The sequence below is a fragment of the Bombina bombina genome, chromosome 4 (genome assembly GCF_027579735.1).
Source record: "Bombina bombina isolate aBomBom1 chromosome 4, aBomBom1.pri, whole genome shotgun sequence".
Classification (NCBI taxonomy): domain Eukaryota; kingdom Metazoa; phylum Chordata; class Amphibia; order Anura; family Bombinatoridae; genus Bombina; species Bombina bombina.
The window spans coordinates 936,135,460-936,149,669 of record NC_069502.1 but is presented as its reverse complement, the minus strand read 5'-3'; the positions used below and the strand labels follow the sequence as shown (position 1 = coordinate 936,149,669).

General features: G+C 40.6%; 1 protein-coding gene across 1 annotated transcript in view; it reads left to right on the top strand.

Annotated features, from left to right (window-relative positions):
- Positions 1–11,968: 11,968 nt before the first annotated feature.
- TMEM178A (transmembrane protein 178A) overlaps positions 11,969–14,210 on the top strand; it is a 247,067-nt gene continuing 244,825 nt past the window's right edge. The window contains exon 1 of the mRNA XM_053709288.1: positions 11,969–12,389. Coding sequence (XP_053565263.1) covers positions 11,969–12,389 — 421 coding nt within the window. The remainder of the gene's footprint in view (positions 12,390–14,210) is intronic.

The following is a 14,210-nucleotide window of genomic DNA, read 5'->3' as shown; positions in this document are numbered from 1 at the left end:
TTTGCCTGCCAACATAGTCCTCAATTTTAAGGGGCTACTTATATGCCCCCACGCCCTTGGCAGTAGTGGAGTGGCCTTCAATAAATGTGCTATGCATGGGCACAAGGCTTGCTCCATGACCTCCCTGCCCAAAGGATGTGTCCCTGCTTTACTGGCAGCTCACCAGCCCACTGGGAAAACTCCCGGTATCCTGGCGGGCCAATCCTATGGGCCCAGTTGAGGTTCCATGTGGTGCTGAGGGGTGCTATGAACCTCCAAATGCATGTTTAACACCCCTGTTGAGTTGCATAAGGCTCCATATATTATGTGTGCTGTATCTTCATAACCTTTGCTAGCCCTCAAATATAAATTTCTAGAACAGCCACTTAGGCCCTGGTGCCACTGAACCTGCTGCACTAATGGTACTAGTTCCGCCCCTGTTGGAGACAATCTGGTCCTCAATCTGCAAACAAAAAGGCTTGTCACTGTCATAAAGTTAGTATAAAATGTATTGTTTTGCAGTTGTTATCTAATACAACCAATTAGGGACAAATATGTAGCAGAGTTAATCTTGAGAGGTCAGCAGGGTACATTTCAAGTTTTGAGAATTAGACATTTTCAGAGCTAAATTACATAAGGAGGGGCAAAATAAATAATAAAAATTGATTGCAGAGTTGTTTCATTACGCATAAATAAATATTTTATAAAAAAAAACTCAAGGTATTCTCCTACATTCCACTTTGCAGCCAAAGATAACTGCAGTCCCCTCAAACTCTTCCTGCCCATTTATCTGGACTGGAGACCACAACCAATTTATTATACTGAGTTTTCTAAAGTAGTAGTAGCAACCTCACTCTTTTCCTTTATTCTCTTCCTTGATAATAAAAAAGCACAAGACTGCACAATGTTTGCAGTGGAACACTCTACCATAGTAATATGTACAAACATTAAATAAAAATCAGTATACCTACCTGCGATTGTTATGGTTTCAGCCAGTGCATGTGTGGTTATATACATGAACTGTATTATCAGGGATTATCCAGGGTTAGTTAATACGATTCAAAAATTGATTTATGGTTCTTACCATTTTGGATCAGTATGCATGTGAGAATGTGTCTAGTAATATCAGTGCACCAGTCTGTACATGTGCATTCTTGCTTCTGTGTATGTTTGTGTAACTATCAATGCAGCTTCAGTCAGCGTATGAAAGTTTATCTATGCACATGTATGTGTGAATCATTGTCTTTATCTGTGTGTTAAGACAGATTTTTTTTCTTGGAATATATGGATGTAGCCTGAGCGCCTCAACTAGAAGTGGGCTAGGATGTGAATATCTAGTACACGTGTATTTATTATTGACAATAAATGTAGACAGTTAAAACAATTAGAACTAGAACATTAATTAAAACAAAAGTTTAAAACAATAAATAATATGCAATAAGCAAAGGTACCTATGTAGAATATTCAAATAGTACATTAACATGGATCCATGTTTATCAACATACAAAAAGACTGGTAAGATGTGACAGTAGACAATCTTGATAATAATATGCGAATAAAAGCTATATATACACTATATATATATATATATATATATATATATATATATATATATATATATATATATACTAGTCCTAAAGCCCGTTCACACGGGCCATTTTTTGAGGTACAGCGGTCCTACCCCTTGCTCTCTCTCCCCCTCTCTTTTGCTCTCTCACCCCCTCTCTTTTGTGCTCTCTCTCCCCCTCTCTTTTGGGCTCTCTCCCCCTCTCTTTTGCATTCTCTCTCGCTCCACCTCTCTTTTGCTCTCTCTCTCCCCCCTCTCTTTTGCTCCCTCTCTCTCCCCCTCTCTTTTGCTTTCTCTCCCCCCTCTCTTTTGCTCTCCCTCCCCCTCTCTTTTGCTCTCTTTCCCCTCTCTTTCACGCTCTCTCTCCCCCTCTCTTTTACGCTCTCTCTCTCCCCCCTCTCTTTTGCGCTCTCCCCCCACTTTTGTGCGCTCTCTCCCCCCTCTCTTTTTCGGTCTCTCTCTCCCCCTCTTTTGCGCTCTCTCCCCCTCTCTTTTGTGCTCTCTCTCCCCCCTCTCCTTTGCGCTCTCCCCCCTCTCTTTTGCTCCCTCTCTCTCCCTCTCTTTTGCTTTCTCTCCCCCCTCTCTTTTGCTCTCTCTCCCTTCTCTTTTGCGCTCTCTCCCCCTCTCTTTTATGCTCTCTCAACCCCCTCTCTTTTGCGTTCTCTCTCTCTTTTGCGCTCTTTCTCTCCCCCCTCTTTTGCGCGCTCTCTCTCCCCCTCTCTTTTGCGCTCTCTCTCTCCCCCTCTCTTTTGCGTTCTCTCTCTCCCCCTCTCTTTTGTTCTCTCTACCCCTCTTTTGCTGTCTCTCTCCCTCTCTCTCTCTCCCCCTCTTTTGATGTCTCTCTCTCCCTCTCTTTTGCTCTCTCTCTTCCCCCTCTCGTTTGCTCTCTCTCCTCTCGTTTGCTCTCTCTCTCCTCTCTTTTGCTGTCTCACTCCCTCTCTTTTGCTCTCTCTCCCCCTCTCTTTTGCGCTCTCTACCCCTCTCTTTTGCGCTCTCTCTCCCTCTCTTTTGCACTCTCTCCCCCTCTCTTTTGTGCTCTCTCCCCCCTCTCTTTTGTGCTCTCTCTCCCCCCTCTCTTTTGTGCTCTCTCTCCCCCCTCTCTTTTGTGCTCTCTCTCCCCCCTCTCTTTTGTGCTCTCTCTCCCCCCTCTCTTTTGCGCTCTCTCTCCCCTCTCTTTTGCGCACTCTCCCCCCCTCTCTTTTGCGCTCTCTCCCCCCTCTCTTTTGCTGTCTCTCTCCCCCCTCTCTTTTGCTGTCTCTCTCCCCCCTCTCTTTTGCTGTCTCTCTTCCCCCTCTCTTTTGCTGTCTCTCTCCCTCCTCTCTTTTGATGTCTCTCTCCCCCTCTCTTTTGCTGTCTCTCCCCCCCTCTCTTTTGCTGTCTCTCTCCCTCCTCTCTTTTGCTGTCTCTCTCCCCCTCTCTTTTGCTGTCTCTCCCCCCCCCCTCTCTTTTGCTGTCTCTCCCCCTCCTCTCTTTTGCTGTCTCTCTCCCCCCTCTCATTTGCTGTCTCTCTATTTTGCTGTCTCTCTCCCCTTCTCTCTTTTGCTGTCTCTCTGTCCCTCTCTCTCCCCCCTCTTCTGCTCTCTCTATCCACCCTCTTCTGCTCTCTCTATCCCCCCTCTTTAGATAGGGTGACCAGACGTCCCCGATTTCCGGGGACAGTCCCCGGATTGAGGAGACTGTCCCCGGACAAATTATGTCCCCGGAAATGTCCCTGGAAAGATGGTCAGCAGTGATGCCGCAGGCAGAAGAGTGAGGAGAGTTTAATTTTGTAGGCAGCAGCATGGTGAGTAGGGCCCAGACCAGGAGGAAGTGGTATGAAAAGAGTATGCATTGAGGGTTTTAGGGGTTTGGAGCAAAGAACGTGTGCTCTGCTGACCCCAGGGGGAATATCTGGCTGGGCTGTACCTCCACTCACTGGCAGTGATTGTCACTCTTCCAGTTCCCTCTACTGCGGTTCCTGCTCACCCTCTCTATCACTGTCACTAAAAGAGATGCTAGGGTGAGTAGGGACCACGGCAGAGGGAACAGGAATGCTACCCGGGGTAGACTAATCCATATTGATGGAAGTGCTCTGTCACATTTCATATCAGAGCGGGAGGGAGGAGCACCTGCCCGGAGCTACACATTGGAAGTGTGAGGGGAAGTATGGGGGCTACCGGAGCAGCACTTACCGCATTTATGGATATTCCCTCAAACGGGATGCTGGACGGGCAGTTCTCCTGATGGTAGGGAGGAGGGTGAGCTGTGTGTTGTGTGACAGGCAGGGTTAGAGCTCTACTCATAGAGCACATATAATTTGTAGCTGGGGCAGGGGCTGTCTGCGAGACTGGCAGGGATATAGGGGAGAGAGGAGGGAACGTGACCCAAGGGAGAGAGACAGGGAAACTGACCCTATGGATCTCTACTCCTTTCAGTGCTGTCTCCTCCCTTACATTGGTGTTTCTCCCCATCTTTCAGTGTTCTCTTCCCCCTTTCATTGTTCTCTCCCCCATTTCAGTGTTCTTCCCCCTATTTCAGTGTACTTCCCCCTATTTCAGTGGTCTCTCTCCCCCCTCATTAAGTGGTCTCTCTCCCCTCTTTTATTGGTCTCTCCCCTCTTTCAGTGGTCTCCCTCTCCCCAGTCTCTCCCTGTCCTCCCCCTCTGTCTCTCCCTGTCCTCCCCCTCTGTCTCTCTCTGTCCTCCTCCTCTGTCTCTCTCTGTCCTCCTCCTCTGTCTCTCTCTGTCCTCCTTCTCTGTCTCTCTCTGTCCTCCTCTGTCTCTCTCTGTCCTCCCTCTCTGTCTCTCTATGTCTCCCCCTCTGTCTCTCTCTCTCTCTCTGTCTCTCCCTCTCTCTCTGTCTCACCCTCTGTCTCTCTCTCTCTGTCTCCCCCTCTGGCTTTCTCTTTGTCCCCCCCCCCCTCTCTCTCTCTCTCTCTCTCTCTCTCTCTGTCTCCCCCTCTCTCTCTCTCTCTCTCTCTCTCTGTCTCCCCCTCTCTCTCTCTCTCTCTCTCTCTCTCTCTCTCTCTCTCTCTCTGTCTCCTCCTATGTCTTACTCTCTCTGTCTCCTCCTATGTCTTACTCTCTCTGTCTCTCCCTTTGTATCTCTCTGTCTCCCTCTCTCTGTCTCCCGCTCTCTCTCTTTCTCCCTCTCTCTGTCTCCCGCTCTGGCTTTCTCTCTGTCTCTCTCTCTCTCTCTCTCTCTCTCTCTGTCTCCCTCTCTGTCTCTCTCTCTCTGTCTCCCACTCTGTCTCTATCTCTGTCTCACCCTCTGTATCTCTCTCTCTCTGTCTCCCCCTCTGTCTCACTCTCTCTGTCTCCCCCTCTGTATCTCTCTCTCTGTCTCCCCCTCTGGCTTTATCTCTGTCTCCCCCTCTGTCTATCTTTCTGCCTCCCCCTCTGTCTCTCTCTCTCTACCTTCCCCTCTGTCTCACTCTTTCTATCTCCCCCTCCGTATCTCTTTCTGTCTCCCCCTCTGTCTCACTCTCTCGGTCTCCCCCTCTGTATCTCTCTCTCTGTCTCCCCCTCCGGCTTTCTTTCCCTCTCTGTCTGTCTTTCTCTATCCCTCTCTTTTTCTCTCCCTCTCCCTCTGTGTCTGTCACTCTACCTCCCTTCTTGTCCCAATGTCTCCCTCCAAAATTGCAGTTAGTGGATAATTACAAATAAATATAGTTTTTTTTACCATTTGCCAATAAAAAAATAAAAGGCCCGGATTTCATATTAAAAATCTGGTCACCTTACTTTTAGAGCTCGAGTCTCTATCTCTCGGCATCTTGCCCCGTCCGGCCCGCCCGCATCATGCCCAACCACGCCCATGCCACGCCCATACCACACACGCTCGGCAACGCCCATGTTGCACCCGCCCGATCACGCCCACTCCACATCCGTCGGCCACGCCCACTCCACCACACGACACCAGGTCAGTTGGAAGGCCAGGTGTGTTTGTCCTCGCGTGCAGTCTTTACTGCGCATGACAGCTTCGAACAAACACACTTGGCCTTTTATTATATAGGATATATACGTATGGAAAAAGTACCACTAAAGAAAGTATCACTAAAGCAGTACTACACCCCCTTGGTACACAAATAGGGCACTAAGCGCCCAGCAGGGTCTTGGCCATGGTGTAGTGAAGTCACAAATTGTTCCTATCAGTTGAGTGTAATTTGCAATCCCAGGTTCAGTGAAAATATGATGTAGAATTTCCAAGCGTATACTTAGGTAGAGTCCAATATAGTTATGTTATAGATGATCCCTCATTAATGATGGTGTAGGAGAAAAAAGGGGATATGACTGAAAGCTCAAAAAATAGTGCAAAATAGTGAAGAAAAAAAAAGAAGATAATCCTTCAACAAAGGATAAAAATACAAAAATGTAAAAATGGTAAAAAAAAAAATGTTTTTTTTTTTTTTTTAGCAGAAATTGCCACAAGATGCCATTGATGAAAAAAGATGAAAAAAGATGAAAAAGTCCTGTGAGAGGCCGAAACGTGTTGACCAAGCATCTGGCAAACCTTATTTCTACATCTATATGTACTTTGAGCATACTACACTATATTGATTATCTTTCACAGATAAATCCAGCTAGGAGCAGAACATCCACTAAAATCTCCGGATTTCCACCTGTGGTCGCAGCACTAACCCTGCAGCACCCAGCTGCACTAATCTCACAACATCCAACTGAACCTTGAGAATAATTTTTCATTCACTAACTTTCATCACTTAGACTTATATTGCACCTACGAATGTATTTATCCTAACTTCAACACATTTTTTTCATCTTTTTTCATCAATGGCATCTTTTGGCAATTTCTGCTAAAAAAAAAAAATCTAATTTTTTTCACATTTTTACATTTTTGTATTTGTATCCTTTGTTGAAGGATTATCTTTTTTTTCTTTTCTTTTTTCTTCACTATTTTGCACAATTTTTGGAGCTTTCAGTCACATCCCCTTTTTTCTCCTACACCATCACTAATGAAGGATCATCTATAACATAACTATATTGGACTCTACCAAAGTATACGCTTGGAAATTCTACATCATATTTTCACTGAACCTGGGATTACAAATTACACTCAACTGATAGGAACAATTTGTGACTTCTCCCTACACCACGGCCAAGACCCTGCTGGGCGCTCAGTGCCCTATTTGTGTACCAAGGTGGTGTAGTACTGCTTTAGTGGTACTTTCTTTAGTGGTACTTTTTCCATATGTATATCTATATATATATATATATATATATATATATATATATATATATATATAGTGTATATATAGCTTTTATTCGCATATTATTATCAAGATTATCTACTGTCACATTTTACCAGTCTTTTTGTATGTTGATAAACATGGATCCATGTTAATGTACTATTTTAATATTCTACATAGGTACCTTTGCATATTGCATATTATTTATTGTTTTAAACTTTTGTTTTAATTATTGTTTTAATTGTTTTAACTGTCTACATTTATTGTCAATAATAAATACACGTGTACTACCTATTCACATCCTAGCCCACTTCTAGTTGAGGCGCTCAGGCTACATCCATATATTCTTAGAGTTGCTTATTGACAGCTAGAGGTCAAGACAGCCGGAGCATATAGGATTACACAGGCGCTAGGTATATATTCCATCAGATTTTTTTTCTTGAGTGTGTGTGGAGGCCGGTTTGCATGTATATGGCTTCCTACCTTTCTGTTCTTTACCTCTAGCTTAGATAGTCCAGGAAGGGACCATGCTGGTGTTGACATAGCAGGGTGTCTTAGACTGTGGTTTCACTTTCAGGATATATAAAAAGTAAGGTATGGAGGAAAAAGTCCTAAATTTACACTATCCCACAAAAGCCGAAGTACAAAATTCTTGATGTTAAACATGATGTATTTACTACCCCCCCACCCCCCAAGAAAAAGAGAGTATTTGGAATAGAATTCTCAAAGCTAATAAATAGCTAATATACTTTTTTTTTTGTCAATTGAAACTGCTGATTTTGCCTGCTGAAACCACCACCTATACTAATAATTTCAATACTGCAGTAATGGGTACAGAAAAGCTATGCAAACACGATCCAGCAGAAGACATTTCATTCTATGGGGCCGATTTATCAATGTCTGGTGGACATGATCCGCTGTAGCAGATCATGTCCACCAGACATTGCTGAATCTGTCGGCATTTAACATTGCACAAGCAGTTCTGGTGAACTGCTTGTGCAATGCCGCCCCCTAAAGATTCGAGATTCGCAGCCAATCCGCTGCTAGCAGGGGGTATCAATCAACCCGATCGTACATGATCGGGAGGATTGCAGACCGCAGCCTCAGAGGAGGCGTATGAGTTAAGAGGCAGCAGTCTTAAGACCACTGCTTCTTAACTTCTGTTTCCGGCGAGCCTCAAGGCTCGCGCGGAAACAGCTGCATTGGGGCCATTTCGGGCAATAATAAATCGGCCCCCAAGTGTGTGGCGGTAGAAGTTATATGCTCAAAAATGCTAATTTTTAGTTAATATCTCAGAAAGAGATAAGGAACCATTATGTACTGTACCTATATAGACTTATAAAATAATCTGTCCTCCCTGCAAGATCAGCCCATTTTAATGGGTTGTAGTTTTAAATAATAAAACATCTATTTCATAAACCTAAAAATAAACCTAAAAGATACATTACTCCTACATTTTATACTCTGCAATACGTATAGCAAGCCACTATAAACATATTTAAGCTAAACCAATTTTAAAGTACACCGTCCCTATAAGACATTAGTTTAACCATGCATACAGTAGAAATTGTTATATATATTTGTGTATATATATATTCTATCTTTCTGAATATATCCGTGTCTGTCTGTTTATAGGTATGTATCTATCTATACAGTATATATATATATATATATATATATATATATATATATATATATATATATATATATACATATATATATATACAGTATATATATACAGGGAGTGCAGAATTATTAGGCAAGTTGTATTTTTGAGGATTAATTTTATTATTGAACAACAATCATGTTCTCAATGAACCCAAAAAACTCATTAATATCAAAGCTGAATAGTTTTGGAAGTAGTTTTTAGTTTGTTTTTAGTTATAGCTATTTTAGGGGGATATCTGTGTGTGCAGGTGACTATTACTGTGCATAATTATTAGGCAACTTAACAAAAAACAAATATATACCCATTTCAATTATTTATTTTTACCAGTGAAACCAATATAACATCTCAACATTCACAAATATACATTTCTGACATTCAAAAACAAAACAAAAACAAATCAGTGACCAATATAGCCACCTTTCTTTGCAAGGACACTCAAAAGCCTGCCATCCATGGATTCTGTCAGTGTTTTGATCTGTTCACCATCAACATTGCGTGCAGCAGCAACCACAGCCTCCCAGACACTGTTCAGAGAGGTTTACTGTTTTCCCTCCTTGTAAATCTCACATTTGATGATGGACCACAGATCCTCAATGGGGTTCAGATCAGGTGAACAAGGAGGCCATGTCATTAGATTTTCTTCTTTTATACCCTTTCTTGCCAGCCACGCTGTGGAGTACATGGACGCGTGTGATGGAGCATTGTCCTGCATGAAAATCATGTTTTTCTTGAAGGATGCAGACTTCTTCCTGTACCACTGCTTGAAGAAGGTGTCTTCCAGAAACTGGCAGTAGGACTGGGAGTTGAGCTTGACTCCATCCTCAACCCGAAAAGGCCCCACAAGCTAATCTTTGATGATACCAGCCCAAACCAGTACTCCACCTCCACCTTGCTGGCGTCTGAGTCGGACTGGAGCTCTCTGCCCTTTACCAATCCAGCCACGGGCCCATCCATCTGGCCCATCAAGACTCATTCTCATTTCATCAGTCCATAAAACCTTAGAAAAATCAGTCTTGAGATATTTCTTGGCCCAGTCTTGACGTTTCAGCTTGTGTGTCTTGTTCAGTGGTGGTCGTCTTTAAGCCTTTCTTACCTTGGCCATGTCTCTGAGTATTGCACACCTTGTGCTTTTGGGCACTCCAGTGATGTTGCAGCTCTGAAATATGGCCAAACTGGTGGCAAGTGGCATCTTGGCAGCTGCACGCTTGACTTTTCTCAGTTCATGGGCAGTTATTTTGCGCCTTGGTTTTTCCACACGCTTCTTGCGACCCTGTTGACTATTTTGAATGAAACGCTTGATTGTTCGATGATCACGCTTCAGAAGCTTTGCAATTTTAAGAGTGCTGCATCCCTCTGCAAGATATCTCACTATTTTTGACTTTTCTGAGCCTGTCAAGTCCTTCTTTTGACCCATTTTGCCAAAGGAAAGGAAGTTGCCTAATAATTATGCACACCTGATATAGGGTGTTGATGTCATTAGACCACACCCCTTCTCATTACAGAGATGCACATCACCTAATATGTTTAATTGGTAGTAGGCTTTCGAGCCTATACAGCTTGGAGTAAGACAACATGCATAAAGAGGATGATGTGGTCAAAATACTAATTTGCCTAATAATTCTGCACTCCCTGTACAGGTATGTATATACACATGTACACACATTTTATATATATATATATATATATATATATATATATATATATATATATATAGATAGCCCAGGAGAGAGCACTCTCACCTTACATTCAGCTGCCAGGGTGCCAACGGTTAAATACATAGGATAGAAAGAGGCACTCTTTCTGGTCTTTTTAACAAATGCAATTTAATGAAACAAGCGTGACGTTTCTCGGACACACTCCCCTTCCTCAGACAAACAAATACTAGCCACAAGATGACAATTATATACAATCTATCATCTATCTGTCTATATCTGTTTATCATGTCTCATATTTCGAATATCCAGTAGAATTACTACCATTTATTTAATTGTTGCTTTTCCTGTAGATCAGTACAGAATATTTTGTTTTCACATCACTGTGTAATATACAAATTTAGTTTTCTTTAGATTTGTGCAAGGGTGCATTTAGTTTACACTTAAACACTGTGTATATATCTTGACACAATATTAAATATCTCTGATGTATATTCATTAATGTCTTGCACATCAGTTGTGCTCAATTTGCCAAATGGGAATTCCAGTCAATACATAATTTATTAAATGCATCAATTTACATATTTAGATACAAGAAAAATACATTGGGGTCTAGAATCTGGATTTCTGATGCATGTATTAGTATAGATGATACAAAGATTTTACTGCTGATGCTACAGATGATATTTTGGAAATCTGTATGTAAGTCAATCATGTATCTAATAAAGAATGGAAACATGAAAGCAGTCTGCATACATTTTATCAACTTTGATATATTTTTTATGACAATGAATTTGTGATACAGAGTGAAAAACTTCAAAACTATACGACCTTGTGTTAAAAAGAACAAGTGCTTGAAAGGGCATTTACTATGTTATGTGGGTAATTAATTATTGTGATTGATTATACTGTGGAATATTAATTTACATTTCAGGTTAATCACTACTTGCAAGTTAAAAAAAGGGATGGATATATACCGTATATATATATATATATATATATATATATATATATATAGTGTTTGTGTGTATGTATGTATATATATATATATATATATATATATATATATATATATATATACTGTATATACTGTGTATATATATATATATATATATATATATATATACACACACACACAAACACTATATATATATATATATATATATATATATATATATATATTTATATATATACGGTATATACACACACACACAGAGAATCTGCTTGCAAGTTGAAAGGGATGGACATAAAAATAGATACATAATACATAGATATTATGTGTATTATTGTGTACACATACACACACACACACATACATACATCACACACATGCATATATATATATACACACATGCACACACACACACACATATATATATATATATATATATATATATATATATATATATATATATATATTTATAAATAAAATGAAACAGGGATATATATATGAGAAGAATGGAAAGGAGGGGTAATAAAAAGAGTAGAAGGTGGGGCAATGCACAGAGAGATAAAGATACAAGGAGAGGGAGGGATAAGGAGTCAGAGAGGTGAGAAAAGAGAGAAGCTGGGTTGAAAAGAAAAGCAATTGCCTGCAGTGTGTTCCCAGGCAGGCAAAGAGCTTGTAACACACAATAGGCTAAGAGCTGCCAGTAGCAGCCAGGTATAGAACAGCACACAGCATCTTGGCTGCCCTGTTGGTGGCTGAAAACAACCTGAACAAGCTGGACAGATGACATGATGCTTTTAGGATATGGAAAGGAAGCAGCCAGCGTGCTGCAGAAGACTGCAGCTCATATGAGAGGTCGCTTTATGGTTGGAAAGGCACAAAGAGGCTGAGAACTGAGGAGTGTATTTGCTTGTATCAAAGCAGCACCATGCCAGCCAGTGTTGCCGTGGTGTGATGCTGCATAAAGAGATATGGAGACAAGGGGTTTGGTCACTGCTGTCAGCCTGGCTCTGAGCATCTGCTCCCTGGTTCTGCTGGTCACTGCTATATTCACTGACCATTGGTATGAAACGGACACCCGCAAGCACAAGGAGATTTGTGAGAGCCAGGGCAATTCAGACCCTACAGACCAGAAAAACAGACTTATGCCCCTGTATCAACTGCCTTTCAGAGGGGACCCTACCAACACCCGCAGGATGGGTCTGCTTTCTCCTGCCCCGGCTGGTGGGGTTAGGGAGCCCGAGGATCTCCTGGAGAACTGGAGGTCCCTGCTGGGGCTGGGCGTGCTGGAGTCAGACTGTGGGCGCCCACTCTTCTCCACTTACTCCGGACTATGGAGGAAATGCTACATTATGGGCATAGACAAGGACATTGACAACCTCATCCTGAAAGGTGGGCATGGCAGACAAGGTGACACATTGTAGGGCATTGGCACATTTGACTCATGTTGTGGATTTTAGAAACGCGTTTTATTTTAATACTATACATGTGAGCACAATTGCATCAATACTATTAGAATACACTGTATGCAATGACAGATCATCTAGTATCTATACTCATTGCAGATATTAATAAAAAATCTCTTTTTGAAACTTATAAAGTTAAATCTCCCTTGACAACACTTATTTTACCCCAGTAATATTTTTATGAAAGAATAATTGTAAAAATCTAAGGGTGAGACATGCTGCTTGTATAGTATCCCTCTTTCAATATAGAGGACTATTGTCTGTTTGTTATCTATAATACTCATTCATCTTGGTACCTGACCTTATTAATTGAAAATGTCATGGTTCAGCCAATAGGAACCAAAAGACTAACTGCTGAACCCAAAGGTCTACTCTGGAGTTGAGAAATAGCTGTAGCCCCTTTTAATGGGATCATCTGATATGTGTATGCTGTACATGTTAAATAATTAGCTTATATTTTTTAATTTAAGATTAATTCACACACCTCAGCTTCTAGTCTTAAAGGGGAAACTTTTTCACTGTCTAACAAGTTCACTCTTTTGAGGTGATATTAGCTCCTAAATAGGTATTAATTTATATCTGTTTAGTGATTTTCCATAATAAATTAGCTATTTATATAATTTAGAATTTTAGCATTATTGATTATAACAATGTGAAGATTCTGCTCTGCAAGGCAACATACTGTATCAAATGTGCTTCATTTATATACAGATTATACAGATAAATGATATGTATACACACATTAAAAATTATTTTTATTATTATTAATGTTTCATTTATACCAGTTTTGCCCATGTTTAGATCATATGGCTGAAATATAAACTGTCCTAAATTATTAAAGTTTGCAGGGGAATAAGTGTGGTCAGAATAATAATGTATATGAAATGAGCTGTCCAGATAAGACAGGAGTTTGGGTATTTGTTTTACTTTTATTTGCTCTCTCTCATTTCTTCATTTTTCTGGTTGACTGTAACTTTGTTACCTGAACCATTTTCTTTCCTATTCATAAATATAATAAAGAAAGATATATTGAGAAATAGCTGTAGCCCCTTTAAATGAGATCTGCTATGTGTTTGCTGTATATACTGTGAAGATATATTGTAGGTGCTTATAAAACTAGGGATTCCTGATTTTAGTTTGCTAAATATATGTTCTATTTTTCTATCCATCAATCATGTTTAAAGTAATACGTAGATAATTAGTTTAAACCTGGTTACAGATTTATTCTGTTGACTTAGCTTTTTTAAACACATATTAATTACTGTGCATGACCTTACTGAATCCTGAGGCAGAGGTAGCAAGAAAAAAAAAAATGAACATTAAATTACATAAGAAAAAGAATTATATGAAGAGAGAGAGGAAGAAAATTATAAGGAAATGATCATGCAAATATAAAGTGGGGCAAAAGGAAGACATGGGTATACCGGATGATGGTGTGGATGCACATTTAAATTATCCTGTCACAGTGACTTTAGGAGTATTTTAATGGAGAGGACAAAAATATATAAAAATATCCTAAATATTTTAAGGTTAATGACAAATGAAAAAAAATAGAAGCAATATATAGTCACAGTATTATATCAAAAGCTTATGTTTAGCAAGTAAAATGTATGTAGTTTTTTAGTAACTCAGTGTAATTCATAGGGTCATGTGACCATTTAGAAGATATTGTGTATACAGTTTTGGTTTATTTCAAGATTTTTGTAAAATTAATACTCAGTGCATGTGTTCATCATTATTTCAAAGA